Raw genomic sequence first — 18,162 nt, forward strand, 5'->3', positions numbered from 1 at the left:
GCCTCTTCTGTTCTCCCTCTGTACCAGATCTCTGGGCTCGGTAATTGCATCACACAGCTTTTCCTATCACTGTTATGCTGACGACATTCAGCTATTTCTCTCTTACCCCTCATCTGATAAAGTTCTGATTGCAACACGCATATCGGAATGTCTGGCGGACGTCAGCACCTGGACAACTGCCCATCACCTGAGGCTTAACCTCAACAAAACCGAGCACCTCCTAATCCCAGGGAAAGATAGCCCACAGATGGACTTACTGGTCACCGTTGAGAACATCACTGTATCTTCTTCTCCAACTGCCAGAAACCTTGGTTTGGTATTGGACAATCAGTTATGCTGCACCGCAAACATCACTGCGGTGGCCCGATCCTGCAGATTTGCACTTTACAACATCCGCAGAATCTGGCCCTTCCTCACAAGGGAAGCAGCTCAGCTTCTAGTCCAATCACTGGTCGTCTCCCGCCTCGACTACTGCAACTCACTCCTGGCTGGACTTCCTGCCTCTGCGATTAAACCTTTGCAGCGCATCCAGAATGCGGCAGCGCGCCTCGTGTTCAACCTACCGAAGTTCTCCCATGTGACTCTCCTCTTCCGGGACCTCCACTGTCTCCCTGTAGTAGCTCGCATCAAATTTAAAACGATGGTACTGGCATACAAGGCAGTCGATGGAACTGCCCCTGCCTACCTCCAAGCATTGCTAAAGCCACACACCCCAGCTCGATCCCTCCGCTCAACTACCTCAGCTGGACGTCTGGTACCACCATCGCTAAGAGCTAGCAAAGGTCGTTCAGCAAAGTCACAACTTTTCTCGGTTTTGGGACATCAGTGGTGGCTCACTATCTTCGAAAAAGACTCAAGACTCACCTGTTCAGAGTCCACCTCGACTCTGCATAGCCACCCTCCCCCTTCTGGCCACCACTGTACACTGTATTGTGTTGTCTTGTATTGTATTGTATCGTATATTATAGTACTTAACTGTGTAGCAACTGCAGTAGCTGCTATCATTGCTGTAACACGGGGAATTGGTTAGCCTAGCGATTGTTGTACTTGCACTTGGTTCTATGAATATCCTTTCTGTACCGACAGCGATATATATTGTTGCACTTCTTATGACAAATGTACTTATTGTAAGTCGCTTTGGATAAAAGCGTCTGCTAAATGCCCTAAATGTAAATGTAAATGTAAAGCTCATAATTGCAACCCGGTCTCCCGGTACAAATAACAGGATTGGACAATTTCAACTACGTGCATTAGGGATGGGCATGATTAATCGACGATCGACTAATTGATTGCGTACATCTTTCGTCGATTAAACTAATGCAGTGTGCAATTTAACATTTTACCACACGGGGGCAATATTTAAATTTGCGGCTCCTCCCCCGCATTAAACATCCCGCTTTGAACGGTGAACTCTTTACGCCTAGCAGCTATAAAAAGCTATAAAAACTATAAAAACTACAAAATGACTATTAATGCAGGCTATGTGGAAAATGCGCCGACTTTGGCTCAGCCTGGCTCCGCCCTCTTCCGCTACGTAGCTAAGATGGCTGCTGTTGAGTACGAAAAGTGTACATCGCCACACACTTCGTGATTTGACCGTTTTCAGTACACTTATTTTCGCCCGATCTGAATCAGAACGCCCTACGTATTCAAACTTAGGCTAGTAAGTACGGATAGTATGGATATTGGAACACGGCGATGTAATCATGAAGCGGACGAGGCCACGGTGAAGTCTGGTGTGGGACCATTATGATTTAAAAAATGACTTCTTGGGGAGCACTATAGGCCTACCACTCAAGGCGAGGTTAGCATCGAAGCAGAAATAAAGAGCTTTCTGAGCCCCTGGATTGTGGAAAGTTGTTCCCCCGCCTTGCCAAGTTAGCACGGAGGTATTTGTGCATCACGGCAACGTCGGTCCCCTCAGAGCGGATGTTTTCGGCGGCTGGACTGACGGTCACCAGGCTGCGGTCGCGTTTGACCCCAGAGCATGTCAACATGCTCATCTTTCTGAAGAAAAATCCGTAGACTGGTTGATTATAACATGATTGCCTTTTTTATATTATTATTGTTATTATTTTGGGAAGAAACTAGGGTTGTGTTTATTTTTAGTTATGTTTATGAGCACCGGCTTCGAGCTGCATGCTCCGTTGCTTAGAGCAGAGTAGCGCACAACTATTGAACGGATCTGGTTTAACTGAGTTGTTCATCTAATAATAAAGATCCCAATGAGGAAAACACGCTGCTTTTGTATTTTCATTTCATTTTGAATATAGCATATAAATACTTAAGAAATATCACACGAGAGGGAGTGCGTTGTATCAGCACGGCTGTGATTGTGGCGAAGATAATCACAGCTGTGCTGATATTCACTACAACAGCACGACCTCGAGTGCGATATTGATTTTATACAACAGTTCTACAAGCACCATTAATTAGTTAACATTTGTTTGTTTAATTATTTATTTGGCACCGCCAACATAAATGGATCCGCGACTGGGACTGAACTGTTGCAAAGCAACACACACACTAGCTAGCAGAACATAAACAGCGGAGTGATACATGTATAGTTAAAAGTCCCGGTGCTCTTATACTTGGTCTGAACTAAATTTGAATGTAAAATATTAACGATTAATCGACTAATTGATCGTTAATTCTCCCGACGATCGACTAAGACAACTTAATCGAATGCCCATCCCTAACGTGCATACGCCAAAGTCCAATTGTGCATGCCGTTGATTCTTCGCATTAACTTCTGTGTGGCAGGAATGTTCGGTCTTTAGGGAGTCTTCAAGATGAAGGTCTATTTTTGACAGTTGGTCATTATCCTAAAGATTATGTATTGCTGTGTTATTTGAGGGATATACATTTTTTATAAAAAACTTACATTAGTTATGGTGAAACCCATAACAATAGACATGTTGAATGTACTAAATGCAATACAGTATCCAAACAAGTAAAAAGTGTGTGAGCCATGGCACTCAAAATTAATTTGAAAAGCCTTTATTTAAAGTGCCTGCTTACACTGTTTTAAACACTCAGTGGTATTTTAAATTAACCAATGAGCATATACTATTGAGACAACAGGTAGCTATCATATTTTATTGGACAAAAAAGTTATTAGCACTGGACAATGGGAAACATGACAAGTTAAAATAGCACTGATATATAAACAGGTGAACTTGAAATCTGTTGGGTAAGATGCAGGAGAGGGCTCGTCATTCAGTAGACCCCCAGATAGCCTGCATGGAGCAACGTTTAACGGAACCAAATTAAAGGACCTATTTGAAAGTTATGCATTCTTGGAAGTCCTTTTGTGTGCAACACATACACATTTCAGTGTTTCGAGGACATTGACACAAATGGAAAAGCAACACGTCTCAAATCATTCAATAACATACATACATACAACCAAAGTCTGTTTGACCCTGTATTATTTATATTATTACCATACGCAGGGAGGGCAGCATGAGCAGAGTGTCAAGGCAGCGTTAATTCTCTGTAGTTAATTATTGAGAAGCTTCTGGAGAAGGAATGAAGAGGAACGCTCCAACTCTTCCTCATCTTCCCATCCTTCCACCTCCGCCTTCTCTTCATCACCTCTTTCTTTCATCCCATTTTCCTCATGAATTATGACTTATGCCGAACCACTTGCATGTATAAATCCATATGTCTTCACACAGATATACATGGATAGAAGCAGACACGTAACCTCTGCTTGGTCTCTGTGTACAAACAGTGGTACAAATGTGCAAGCACCGACACAATCGTCCTGATCAGAGGAATGACTGATAACATATCAGACACACACACACACACAGACACACACACACACACACACACAGACACACACACACACACACACACACACACACACACACACACACACACACACACACCACACACAAATAAACACAAACACACACACACAAACACACATTTACATGAAGACAAGACTAACTTCTTGGAATATTCATAGATCTAAAAGAAAATACATTGCATGTTTTGCATGTGGTGTGTATGTGTGTGTGTTTGTGTGTGTGTGTGTGTGTGTGTGTGTGTGTGTGTGTGTGTGTGTGTGTGTGTGTGTGTGTGTGTGTGTGTGTGTGTGTGTGTGTGTGTGTGTGTGTGTGTGTGTGTGTGTGTGTGTGTGTGTGTGTGTGTGTGTGCATATATGGTCATATTTATGGTCAGCCTGCCGGCTTCATCACAGCCATTAGGTCCGCTGAGACGGCTGAGGGCAAAAGACGTAACATCGCGAGATCCCCGCACTCCCGGCTGGATAGATTTCATGGAGTGGATTCCAACCTGCGCGGAGTGGATTTTAAGGCTCTGCGACCTGTACAGAGAATAACTCCACAGTCACTGGTTAAATTTGAACTTTTCAACACTCAATCCTTGAATAATAAATCCAGCTTGATTGAAGAGCATATCAGGGAAAAAGGACTTGACTTCATGTGTCTAACAGAAACCTGGCACCAGCCAGAGGTTTACTCTGCCCTAAACGAAGCCTGTCCCCCAGGCTACAGTTACTTGGAGGCAGCCCGCAGAACTGGACGCGGTGGTGGCCTAGCTGTCATCCACAAACAGGACCTGGAGTTGCCCCCCATGGTGCTGCCTACAACTTCCTCCTTTGAATGTCTTGCATTCACATTCAAGCCCCCCCATCCCATGACTGTTCTACTCATATACAGGCCCCCTAAACCCAACTCTGCTTTCATCCCGGAAATGTCTGATCTCCTCACAACACTCTGTACTACCTCTGCCAATACCATCATTCTGGGTGATTTAAATATTCATGTTGACACCCCCTCATGCCAGCCCGCTGCTGATTTTCTTCAGCTGCTAGACTCCCTCAACCTACAACAACATGTTGATGCCCCCACACACTCCAGAGGACACACAATTGACCTGGTCATCTCAAACTCCGCCCCCATCAGCAACCTACAGGTCTATGATCTTGGCGTCTCGGATCACAGAGTTGTGTCAATGGAGCTCCCTTTTCCTTCCTCCCACACCAAACCAAAGCGGCAGATCCACTTCAGGAATGTGAAAAATATCAACATGGATGCCCTGGCCCTGGACCTTCAACATCTCTCCTCTGGCTCAACTGACTACCTCTCTGTTGCTGACTCAGTGGACTTATACAACCAGTCCCTGAGCAGTCTCCTGGATCTCCACGCCCCCTTAACATCGAGGTCAGTCTCCTTCTCGCGCTCCGCACCCTGGTACACCAGTGAACTACGTACAATGAAGGCTGCTGGGCGTGTCCTTGAGCGGCGACTCAAGGCCTCTGGTCTGACCGTTCACAAACAGGCATACAGGGAACACAGGAGGGCATATGCTGAAGCCCTGAATAATGCACGGTCCAGGTTCTATTCCGCAATAATCAACAATAGCCCTGGTAACTCCAAACAGCTCTTTTCAACTGTCCATCACCTTCTCAAACCCCCTTTACCATCCCAATCTGATGTCACCACGGAGAGGTGCAACATGCACATCAACTTTTTTAAACAAAAAGTGAATAACATCCGCTCACACCTCTCCATCACTACTGCCCTGCCCCTTCAAACTGCTGACCCACCGATTGACTCTGTCCAGACCCTCTGCTCCTTCTCCAGCATCACAAAGGAAGAGGTGGAGGACGTCATCAGGAAAATGAAGCCATCCACCTGTGCACTAGACCCCTTCCCTACAGCTCTGCTGAAGGCCAACATCTCTGCTGTCTCTCCACTCATCACCAATATCATTAACCACTCCCTCCTGGCCGGCCATATCCCATCTGCATTAAAAACTGCTGTCATCAGACCAACATTAAAAAAACCTACCCTTGATCCAGAAGTCCTCTCCAACTACAGGCCCATCTCAAATCTCCCATTTCTTTCAAAAGTTTGGAAAAAACAGTTGCAGCACAACTCCAGGATCACCTCATACAACATCACTTGTTTGAAAAATTCCAGTCTGGTTTCCGCTATGGCCACAGTACAGAAACAGCCTTGGTCAGGGTCACAAATGACCTCCTGATGGCAGCAGACACCGGCTCCCCATCTCTCCTCATCCTCCTGGACTTAACAGCTGCTTTTGATACGGTTGACCACAATATTCTCCTTCACCGCCTGCAATACACCATTGGACTATCAGGAAATGTAAAGAACTGGTTCACCTCGTACCTCACTGACAGAACTGAGCACGTTGCCCTGGGCAAAGCAAAATCACACACCAACAACGTCACCTGAGGTGTCCCCCAGGGCTCGGTGTTGGGCCCCACACTGTTCTCACTGTACATGCTCCCCCTGGGTAGTGTCATTAGCAGGCATGGCTTGTCTTACCACTGCTATGCTGATGATACACAGCTCTACATCAGGACAACCCCCACTTCTTCTGCCCCTCTGCCAACATCCACACTGACCACCTGCCTGGAGGAGATAGGGGCGTGGATGAAGCTCAACTTCCTACAACTTAACAGCCATAAAACGGAAGCCATCCTTGTTGGCACGCCACATCAGCTCCGCTCCCCCACCATCACCAATATCACCTTCTCTGGCAAAAACGTCCCCCTTTCCACATCCGTCACAAACCTCGGTGTTAAAATGGACCCACAACTTAATTTTGACACCCACATCAAACACCTCTGTAAGACAGCTTTATACCACCTCAGGAACATTGCCAAACTCCGCCAATCACTCACCCTGGCTGATGCAGAGAAGCTCGTCCATGCCTTTGTCTCCTCCAGGTTGGACTACTGCAATGCACTCCTCATTGGGATCCCTGGCAAGAGCATCCAGAGGCTCCAATACATTCAAAACAGTGCTGCCAGGGTCCTGATGAGGGTGCGCAAGCATGAGCACATCACCCCCATCCTGAAATCACTGCACTGGCTCCCTGTCTCACTCAGAATTGAGTACAAGGTCTCCCTCCTCACCCACCAGTGCCTTCACGGACTTGCCCCCCTCTACCTTCAGGAACTCCTCACCCCCCCGACAAACTCACGTACACTCCGTTCAGGATCCACTCACACCCTCCAAACCCGACATACGAAGCTGTGCACCATGGGTGATCGGGCCTTTTCTGCTGCTGCCCCTAGACTATGGAACGAGTCTGACCACCTGAGGGCTCCACAGACTACAGCTCTTTTTAAACGGAACCTCAAAACCCATCTCTTTAAAAGAGCATTCAGCTAAACTTTCTTTGAGGTTCCCCCTTTTTTAATAGTTTTTTGGTATTTTTTTCTCTGAAGCACTTTGAGATTCTTGAATATAAAGTGCAGTATAAATAAAATGTATTATTATTATTATTATTATTATATAGGTGTGGTGCGCCTGGTTGTGACAGTGTCACTTTGCTAAGTCATTTGGTCACACAGCTTCAGCATGAAGATGGTTATAAATAGTAGAGTACTACTTTAACTGTTGTGCCTGACCTGGCTGTTTGTGGATGATGTGGATCAGATTACAGTATGTTACTGTGTACTGATCTTTAAGCCCCAGTACTGTGTTTATCAGTATTAGGTTGACCGCCATCCGTTCTGTCACCTTGCAGCCATTTGTTTATGTTTTTTTGTTCATGCGTCCTCAGTGGAAAAGGTCGACAGCAGATGACGTCATATACCATCAATGAATGAAGATTATGACAATAAAAAGAGGAGGAGAGATATAAAAAAGGGTAATTGTAATTGCAAAAATAATGTCATTGAAGAATGGGTTGTTATCATATAGTTAGATGTAAATCAATAAACAACCTATGATGTTGGGCAACCTATGGAAATGGTGCAGGAAAAGTATTGGTAATAAGTTTGTTTGTAAATCAATACAACCACAATAATTAATTATGTTACTGGAGGACATTGAATGTCTAGAGTAATCATAAATATGACATCAAACTCAGAGAAGTCTACCATGTTTAAGGGGACCTGACCAGCTACTGTCTCTGGGGGAATCTCCTAGTTACACATTGGGGGTCTCCCTGAATAGTTTCCTACTCCTGGGGCAACAACTCTTCTTTCCACTAGGATCTTTATTCATGTTGTTCAGTGGATCAACCTGTGCCTGGAATGTGTGTTCTGGAGTCTTTCTGCCACTGAGCATCCATCAGTTACCATGGTAATAACGCCACCTAGTGGAAGATAATTTTTTTTGTGTCAACAGAACTGCACTGTGCCAAGGGTTTAATAGTAGCTCGGTTAATGGTGAAAAAAGTAGATGAAAAAATAATCCATCTGTAATCAGATCAACCAAAACAAACAAAAAACCTCTTCACAATGCATAATAATTTGTGCCTCATTTAAATTGGATTCCATTTATTGACCAAATTCAGAATTACAATTAAGTGGGGGTCATCTCAATTTTGAATGCAATTAAGTCACAAACTAATTATGTTAGCTTTTTTCATAATTCAAACTTTTCCTTAGAAGTCATTCTTTCTCTTCTCCTTTGTTGCAGTGAGATCAACAGAAAATGCACCTGGTCAGTCCGACTTGGAGACAGTGAACAGTCATCGGGACAGTCAGACTAGGAGACAATGAACAGGCAGCGGGACAGTCTGACTGGGAGACAGTGAACAGTCACCGGGACAGTCCGACTGGGAGACAGTGAACAGTCACTTAAAAGTCTGAATGGGAGACAGTGGAACAGTCACCTGGACAGTCCAACTGGGAAACAATGAACAGTCACCTGACAGTCCGACTGGGAGACAGTGAACAGTCACCGGGACAGTCTGACTGGGAGCCGGTGAACAGTCATCTGACAGTCAGACTGGGAGAGAGTGAACAGTGTATAAAGAGTATAAATAAAGACGAGATGGATTATGATTGTGCTTAAGTTCTGTTCTGCTGGTTGTCTATCTTCCCCTCTGGGGGATATATGGGGACCCAAACAATGATATGGTAAATGTTTTACAGTTTACCTCAGTCGCTTTGGTAAAAAAAAAATGGAATCGTCCTCAACATTTGCAAAACAGTAAGTGCATTTCTCAAAACAATTTGTACAAATAGCAAAACACCATGGATAACCTACAATAGACAGCCTCTTGCTAAAAATCCTTAGTTCATCTCTCAAAAGTAAATATATGTGTCAATGACAGTCCAGTGCCATCAGAATGACAAGTCCTTGTGTCATTGTGTACGGATAAGACTGTCAAATTGCTTAGTCATGTTGTCAATATAACAGTGTACTCTGGAGGGATGTTCTGAAGTAAACTATGGTCAAAGTTTTGAAGACAATTATTGTAAATTGTAACTTACACCTTAATGTATGTGGGAGATTGATTGCAAGAGACTGGACAAGATTCTCATTTACGCTTTGACTGTTTGTACTGTAATTTGTTGACAGACCATGTCATTGCTAGAAATGTGAACATAGGAAAATCTCCTTAGGGTAAACTGTACATGCATTGCTGTAGGAATTACAGTGCAGTCTTCTTACACCTCCTGACGTTCCTGTCTGTTGGGAAACAAATTCTCATTCTCACGCAGCCTCACTCATCTTCCACTTCTTTTTCTCTCTGGCTGTTGACCCCGTCCAATTCCTTGTACTTCCATTGTCAGACAATGTAACATTGTGTTGTGCTCCAGCTATATATACACTTGCCAATTCAAGGTTCATGAGATGCCCCTTTGAGCTATTTCAGTAAACTGGTTGACCATTCGTTGATTTAGTAACACTTCACAAATGTCCCTTCTTTAGAGAAAGTCAAGATTCACCTGGTAGCAATTTACCAATTCAAGACAGATTTAGAAAAAAAGTCTAATGGAAATGTGGACATATGACAACTTGTTCAAACACTTTGCATGTAAAGACTTATGCAATGAACTAATGCCTAAATGTTGACTATTCAATAGAGACCAATTAATACATTTTGATCAACATGACATAAGCATTGATAATGTAGGAAAGAGCAGAGAATTGTACATAATCATTTGCATGGATGTACCAAAGCATTTGCAACTTATTCAAATAAATGAGAAACTGCTTTTTTGATGTGCACAAGTGACACAATGATGTGAAGATTGATCATGTATTTTTTATTTTTTATTATGATCTGAGTAATGTACCAAAGCGACTGAGAAAAACTTTAATAATTACCAGTAGTCAATTTGTCCTTTGTAACCTAAAATGTGGGTTATTCAGGAATTATTATTTAACTGCAATAAACATTGATGAAAGATTGCTTGCATGGCATAATGACAAAGGACTTGTTCCTAAACTTCATGACGTACCTGGCATTTAAATTGAGCTATACTCCAACACCAGCAGCACTCCAGGTTATACTTTACAAAAATGATATATATATTTCATGTTTCAACACAAAAATTGTAAACTGCAAATCAAAGGTGTTGTCTTATATATATTAGTATAAATTACGTTAAGTTGATACCTTTAGCAACTAGCTAAAATTTAGTTATACCTTCCTATCTTCTTGCCATAATACAAGAAGTCAAATTTTATTCAGTGCCTTACATAAGCGTTGGCAACTATTGCATTATATTTTATACAACAGAGAAAGATCTTCCTGAAGGTAATGTTTGTCCTATAATCTGCTAGTGTTCTAAAACTGTAAAACAGACCAATAATATTGTCACAAGGCTACTTAGCTGCCATTCAGCTCGTTGTGGACCAAATTAACATGAGAGATCAGGTCCTAAGGGGACCGAAGGGTCGACTCAAACTGTAACGAGGGGCAGACTCCGAGGACGCCGTGCTCCTCCCGGTTTGTTCTAGATGGTGTCCGGTTTGTTCTAGATGGTTCTTCTGAACGTGGATCCCCTTGGGGGCGTAGACGAGTGCTATGCCGGTGCTCCTCAGTTGGAGGGTGGCTCCTCCCTCATCATAACCGGAGGAGGAGACGAGAGGAACTTCTGTAGGGCTGGGGTGAAGATGAGGATGGTTCCAAGTATGGACGCAATGAGGAAGGCCCACAGGAAGATCCTGTCCAACACCTGGGCCACGAACTTCCAGTCCTGCACCACCTGAAAGAAGAGAAAACAGGATCATCACAACACGATGGATCTGTCTGATTAACTAGGGCCAGTTATAAAGTGTGGCCTGTGAAGCCCCTTTAGACTGAAACTGTGACTGAGGGATAAACAAAAACAACCGACTTGACCATGTTGTTCAATATTGATTTGGAGATTTAACAGCTTAAGGTTTTAGTTCTATTGTGTTTGAGTTCTTTCTGTCTAGGTTTTGGTAGTTTTCCTGTCTTGAATTTATGGTTAGAATAAAAAATATTGGCAATAGTATAAGACAGTAGATACAGTAGACAAAATCGCAAGTTACATTTACAAATGTCAATCTTAAATCAAACTCATGATTTCCTCTTTGGATATGATTTTAAATCAATCGGACCATGTAGATCCCTTTCACCACCTCCTGGATGAAGTGCTCCTTTACATCCTGGATGAAGTGCTCCTTTACCTCCTGGATGAAGTGCTCCTTTACATCCTGGATGAAGTGCTCCTTTACATCCTGGATGAAGTGCTCCTTTACCTCCTGGATGAAGTGCTCCTTTACCTCCTGGATGAAGTGCTCCTTTACCTCCTGGATGAAGTGCTCCTTGCGGATGTGTCGGCTGATGTAGCGCACAGAATCGGTGGCCGTCTTCAGCATGTCATCCCAAGGCCCCTCCCCCTCTGCAGGGCCCCCCGGGTCCCCCCCCCCTCTCGGACTCCTCCCTCTCCGGCCTCCGGGGTGGGGCTTCAGCACGGGGCTCTCGGGGGCCAGCTCGGGGTAGTGGTAGCGGTCGGTGTGGCCCCTCATGCACAACATCCGGGGCAGCTGCTGCAGGAAGAGGCGGCGCACCCAGGACGACATGGGGTGGTAGGATGTTGAGGAGCGGTGGTGCACGTTGATCACGAACACCGTCACGATGATGGACAGCGTGACGAAGATCATGATGAAGAGCAGGTACTCCCCGATGAGCGGGATGACCTTGGAGGAGGAGGGGATGATCTCCTCGATGACAAGCAGGAAGACGGTGAGCGACACCAGCACGGAGGTGGACAGCGACAGCTTCTCACCCTCGTCCGACGGCAGGTAGAACACCAGCACGGTGAGGAAGGACAGGCCCAGGCAGGGGATGATGAGGAAGAGCGTGTAGAAGAGCGGCAGCCGCTTCAGGATGAAGGAGTAGGTGATGAAGGGGTAGCCATACACGCCGTCCCGCCGGCTGCCGCGGACCCCCGTGGCGTTCAGGATCTCCCACTCGCCGTTGTCGAAGAAGTCGCGGCGGTCGACCTGGGGCGCCACCAGCTCCAGGTCCACCATTTGGCCGTCGTACGTCCACGAGCCGAATTTCATGGAGCAGTTCTGCTGGTCGAAGGGGAAGAAGGTGACGTCCATGGTGCAGGCCGACTTGTAGCTGGCAGGTGGCGTCCAGGTGACCGCCCCCGTGTGGCGGACGATGACCTTGGTCATGAGGGAGCCCTCGAAGCGGCCGTCCGCACTGGAGGGGGGGGAGAAAGCTCATAATATCATGTAGTAAAGCCTCCCAATCTAAATAAGAATTAGGATTATTGTCAAACACTTGCTTACATCAAATGATATATGTAAATGCATAAACTTGAATAGGAAGTTGAATCCCTAATCTTTATGCTTATCTAACTATCTGCGGTCTTTACTTCTTGTAGAGGACGATGTCTGGGAGCCAGATGCTCTCTGAGGGAACCCTGATTGAGGTGATCCCTCCGTACTCCGTTGGGTTCCAACGCAGCTTGTAGTCGATCCACTCCTGGTAGAGGTACACAATACCACTCATATTCCATACCTACTATACAGGGGATTTATGATTATTGGTATTTTTTTTCTTTCTATATGAGATATATATATATATATATATATATGTTTTACTTAATTAAAGAAACACAATCATTCCGAATAATAATAATAAATATAACCGCAAGCGGTGATTAACGGGGTCCGGGCAAAATTAAAAGTCAAGAACACACTAATGGAAGATATATAAATATGACATATAATTATGAAGGGAAGATGTTGATGAAGATGTTCCACTTAATGCAATACTGTGCCTCTGCTTTCAAGTGAGCTGCAAAGCAATGGCCGAATGTCATGTACAGCATGTTCATGATGCTATGATCAGGATTTGAACTCTCAACCTAAGGATCACCTGTACAAGGCATTATCCCATTGAGCCACTGAAAAACCTGAAATGCAGCCTCATTCACATGCTCAAAATATCTATTGGTAAGCATATAACATCCAGAAAACTCCAAGCACATATTTCTCAAGTGAATTAAGGGCTTTCTTAAAAGCAAATACCTGAAAAATCTTTGACATTCTGGGGAAATTAAACATTGGTAGTCAAGAACACTAACGGAAGAAATATAAATATGACAGAATTAATTATGAAGGAAAAATGTTTAACGTAGAAGTTCCCCCTAATGCCAATCTGTCTTGGCAGTCAGATTCTTGGAAACTAATGAGCCGGAATGTTGATTGCCTGATGAGGTTCAGGTGATGTTCAATGTGGTGTTTCTCAAATGAGTGGTAATGACAGAATGTCATGTTGTGCTTGTTCATAATGCTCTTATCAGGATTCAAACTCTCTACCTAAGGATCACCAGTACACGGCATTATCCTGTTGAGCCACTGACATGCCTGAACTACATAAAGCCTCATTCACATTGAAAAATGTCGATTGATAAGCACACAACATCAAGAAAACTCCAAGCACACAAGAGAATTAAGGGCTTTCTTAAAAGAGTACAGATCTGAAAATGTGCACTGTTAATGGAATCCACCTAATGATAGCCGTATGGTATCGTATACAATAACAAAATTGTAATTTAGGCAAAATGGGTTTGAGACTGTGGACGTTTGGCTTTTCTATGAAATTGTGGGAAAAGTTAACATTTTTAGAGCAGAAGACCACGGTGAAAAAGATGCATCTGAATTTAGAGATTAATATGATGAAAGAATTTTGAGTCCAGGTCAATCTGGTGAGGAGAAATAAGTCTAATTCATGTTTTTTTTTACAATAGCGCCACCTTTGGGTGCAGTACCACAAAATCAAGAGTTTCAAGAGTTTTCGACTTATGGTATAGGCTGCAGTATGACTTTTATAGAATTTGAGGGGAGAAAAAAAACGTTACAGAAACAATAGGGGCCAAGCAACTTCACTGCTGGGACCCCTAACTATAACAGGTACCATTTTGGATTCATTCCAACTTAAATAAATGGATATGAAAGCACCCATTCAAGCAACAGCAAAACTATTGGACGAGTTATTTATTGGTACTTGCATTGGCAATGATCAACCTAAGTTAGGTCAGTAAGATGAGCTCATACAAAGGCAAAGAGTCACCATGAAGAACCAGGAGATAACCCTCAGCCTCTTCTGGTTGGTCTGAGTGTTCACCCCTCACCACAGCAGGGCCAGAAGAGTCCTTACCTGCCACAGCCACACGTTTGTCGTCATCAGCTGGTTCTTCTCATCCTAAAGCACAAAAAGAAAAAAAGACAGAGAAGTGTTTCATTATCAGACAGAAGGACAGACGGATAAGAGGAGAGGGACAGACTGTCCTCCACTTAGTGATACAGTGTTCAGATCAGGCCGCCTCTGTCAGTGTGACTCAGAGGTCTTTGTGCTAACACAGACCAGAGGTGAACCTTAATCTAATACTGAGTACCAGCAGTAGCCTCCCCCCCCCTCTCTCTCTCTCTCTCTCTCTCTCTCTCTCTCTCTCTCTCTCTCTCTCTCTCGTTCAAATATTGGGAATTGTAACTCCTCATTTAAGAAAAATACATATTTGCAAAAGATTTACAGTGGATTAAATTCCTGAAATACATATTATGTAAAGTCTTCAAGAATGTTTCTTTAATATGTCATCTTACCGTTGCCATGGTCTCTGGAATATCAATGCAGAGTGGTGGATAAAGCATTAAAGGGCTCCTATTATACCACCAGGTGTGATTAACCAGTACAAACCGAAAATTGGGAGTGCCCACATACATGCTACATGCTAGATAGATCAGTCTACCAGCCTAGCCAGTGGACTGTAGCAAATGTTCCTTATCTATAGAACACAAATCTAGGGGGATACGCCCTCTTGTAAGGTCACTAAGGCACAAGGAAAAGGCAGAATTTCAAACAGATTGTAATGGATAGTCACACTCGCACCTGGTGGTATAAAAGGGGCCCTTTAAGGCCCAGATCTATTCAGCACCCTGGACAGCACCGCACTGTGAGTGAAGGGCTTTGCTAACACTGCAGCTAACCAGCTAGCCTAATGGAACCGACTGATCACTATATTGCAATTACCTGTTAACTATTGAACGCCTTTATTTCTAACGTTGAGACTATTTAACTGTCTGCAGAGCTACACCTAGTGACTTTTTCAAAGTTTAGCTTGAATTTGATCTTCTCTTAATGGATTCTGTGTTCCTCTATCTGCTATATGAATGAGTTGTGTGTAGTTGTTATTTTGGAGGTTTGTTTGAGCATCTTAATTGTTGATGATATGGATAATGTATATGCTGGAATGCTCATGTGCGTGTTGAATAACTCATTTACTATATCAGGAAAAATATATACATACATATATACATATACTGTACATACACACACAAACACACACGTGTGTGTGTGTGTGTGTGTGTGTGTGTGTGTGTGTGTGTGTGTGTGTGTGTGTGTGTGTGTGTGTGTGTGTGTGTGTGTGTGTGTGTGTGTGTGTGTGTGTGTGTGTGTGTGTCTGTGTGTGTCCTCACCACGTCGACCAGCTGGGAGATCTTGAGTCCGAAGCGCACCCTGACAGTGTCGTTGGCGCGCTGGATGGGCCTCACCCACCGCTGGTATCCTAGGAACAGCCTCCTCATGAGGGCGTCCTCCACCGCCGCCAGAGATACCGCCGCCCCTGGAGCTACAGCAGGGAGGCACAACACCAGGCCTTATAGAAGACCTCTGACCCTAACCCTACCCCTAGGGCAGGAAGGGGGAAACATCAGGCATTATATAGGACCTCTAACCCTAACCCTAGGGCAGGAAGGGGGAAATATCAGGCATTATAGAGGACCTCTGACCCTAACCCTAGGGCAGGATGGGGAAACATCAGGCATTATAGAGGACCTCTGACCCTAACACTGTCTACCCACTGCAACGTCCCTCAACGGATGATGGAAGGCGTGGCTGACGGATGGGGGATTAGTCTTTGCAGAGGCATACGTCTGCCAAGCCCGAGCATACGCGATCTGATTGGATGACAGATCCGTCGCTGCCTGAGAAGTTGAATATTTTTCAACATTCTTGACGGATCCGATGGATCCAACGGCACGAATGGATCCACAATGCATTGCGGCTTGGCCCCATTCAAAGTAAATGGGATCCGTCAACGGACGGATGCAGTGGGCAAGAGGTGTAACCCTATGGCAGCAAGGGGTAAACATCAGGCATTATGGAGGACCTCTGACCCTAACCCTAACCCTTACCCTAAACCTAACCCTAGGGTAGGAGGGGGGAAACATCAGGCATTATGGAGGACCACTGAAAGAGTAACACACTCAAAACCTTCATTGGTGTTTTACAAAGTCTTTCAAAGGTCTACTCAGCAAGAGCATTATCCCCTAAACAACAATGTTATTGTGAAAAACTGTAGGCTATTTGAAAGTATCAATGTCTAAGATATTTGTGTATTATCTAAATATTCTTCTTAATTCTAATGTTTGGTGGTTTCTGTTTTGGCTTAATATAGGTTACATTATTTGTGCCAGCCTTATGGATTTGTGTCATTGTGATGCTGAGTCGAGAGATTCTGAGGGTGGCGGTGACCGATATCTGATCCCGTCCGCCTCGCGCCACATCCCGCTGAGCAGAGAGGACACAGCGACAGCCACGTGCACCGGAGACCTTATTGTTCACATTAATATACATAAATCCATGCATAAATAACAACGGTAATTACCAAAACAATTACAACGACAAAAGTATGAAGTCACGAGAATTCTAAAAGTCCTACTGACGAAAAGCATTAGCATTATCATCAGGATTATTTTTATTATTATTAGAATTGTTATTACTTTTATTATTAATAATATTAGTATATAAATGTAACTCTTAGTTTACTAGTAGCATAGACTAGTAATATTAGTAGTATGTATCTTGCCCTCTCGAATTGCAAATAGGCAATTGATAACTCGGTAAGAAATAATGAAAAAACAAAGAGACATCAGATAATGTGTTCATACACAGAGACCCAAAGACCACAGGAGACAGCGTTCTTACCCGGGATGGTGGCGATGTAGAGGGGACACGCCAGAGAAACAAGGAAGCCGACCAGGCACTTCATGCTCAATGTAAAATCATATAAAAGAACCAGCAGGACATACACTGTTAACTAGACTGAACGCCGAGAACTGTCAGGAGGACGATTGTCAGGAGGAGGACTGTCAGAAGGACGGCAGTCAGAAGGACGCTCACTGGGCGACACGCGGATCCGTCTGTAGCCAGCAGCTCTCTGGGTTTAAGTGCAGAAGGGATTGTCTTGGTTTAGAGGCGACCACGTGTAGGTTGTGATCCATATGCTGGACCATGACGTTTTCTGTCTTTCAAGTATCCGAGTTGAACTTCGGATGCGACTGCATGCTTCAGACTCTAAACTCTGGACTGCATGAAGAAGTTATGCCGTTATGCCTCAATTAGAGGTTGGCATTGGTTGGCAGAGGTCTATTATTATCTGGTCGTCCTTGGTTGAAGCTATATACCGTAGGCTATTGATACTTAACGAGTAAACGAATGCAAAGTTGCATAAGTTTACTACAATTGCGAAATGCGCAAAACAAATCTAGAGTAGGCTAGTTCCTTCCTATAAAATGTAGGGAAATGGAAGGCTTTGGAGCCTTTTTAAAGTTGTTGATTGTATGATAAATAGGTATAGGTGAACATTCAGGAATAGGTGCTGATTGACTTCTAATATTGTATTTGCTGAGGGCAAATACACGAGGGCTGAGGGAGAACCACCACCTGCAGTGCGTGTTCTCCCTGGGCGCGAAGAGGTCCACCTGCGCCGTCCCGAACCTCTGCCAGATCAGTCTGACAATGTCGGGATGTAACCCTCGAGACATGGGGGACCGCCTCGAGACATGAGGTCCGCCCCAAAGTTCTGGGCGCCCGCGATATGCAGGGCTCTCAGACTGAGGAGATACTGATGAGACAGACAGC

At 44.3% G+C, this 18,162-nt stretch overlaps 1 protein-coding gene and 1 long non-coding RNA gene across 2 annotated transcripts; both read right to left on the bottom strand.

Moving 5' to 3' along the window:
• Positions 1 to 5,949: 5,949 nt before the first annotated feature.
• On the bottom strand, positions 5,950 to 7,300 carry LOC132465612 (uncharacterized). The gene is made up of 2 exons (XR_009527629.1): positions 6,266 to 7,300; positions 5,950 to 6,229 (listed from the first exon to the last, which is right to left on the bottom strand). It is a non-coding gene; the product is annotated as an uncharacterized LOC132465612 (long non-coding RNA).
• Positions 7,301 to 8,713: 1,413 nt separating this feature from the next.
• Positions 8,714 to 17,477, bottom strand: LOC132465613 (neuronal acetylcholine receptor subunit non-alpha-2-like). Its single transcript, XM_060062307.1, has 6 exons — positions 17,227 to 17,477; positions 15,717 to 15,868; positions 14,401 to 14,445; positions 12,611 to 12,720; positions 11,529 to 12,435; positions 8,714 to 10,960 (listed from the first exon to the last, which is right to left on the bottom strand). Exons 1-6 carry the CDS (start codon positions 17,288 to 17,290, stop codon positions 10,793 to 10,795), a joined length of 1,446 nt encoding a protein of 481 aa, XP_059918290.1. The 5' UTR covers positions 17,291 to 17,477; the 3' UTR covers positions 8,714 to 10,792.
• Positions 17,478 to 18,162: the final 685 nt, after the last annotated feature.

Source organism: Gadus macrocephalus, chromosome 10 (assembly GCF_031168955.1).
Source record: "Gadus macrocephalus chromosome 10, ASM3116895v1".
NCBI classification, from domain to species: domain Eukaryota; kingdom Metazoa; phylum Chordata; class Actinopteri; order Gadiformes; family Gadidae; genus Gadus; species Gadus macrocephalus.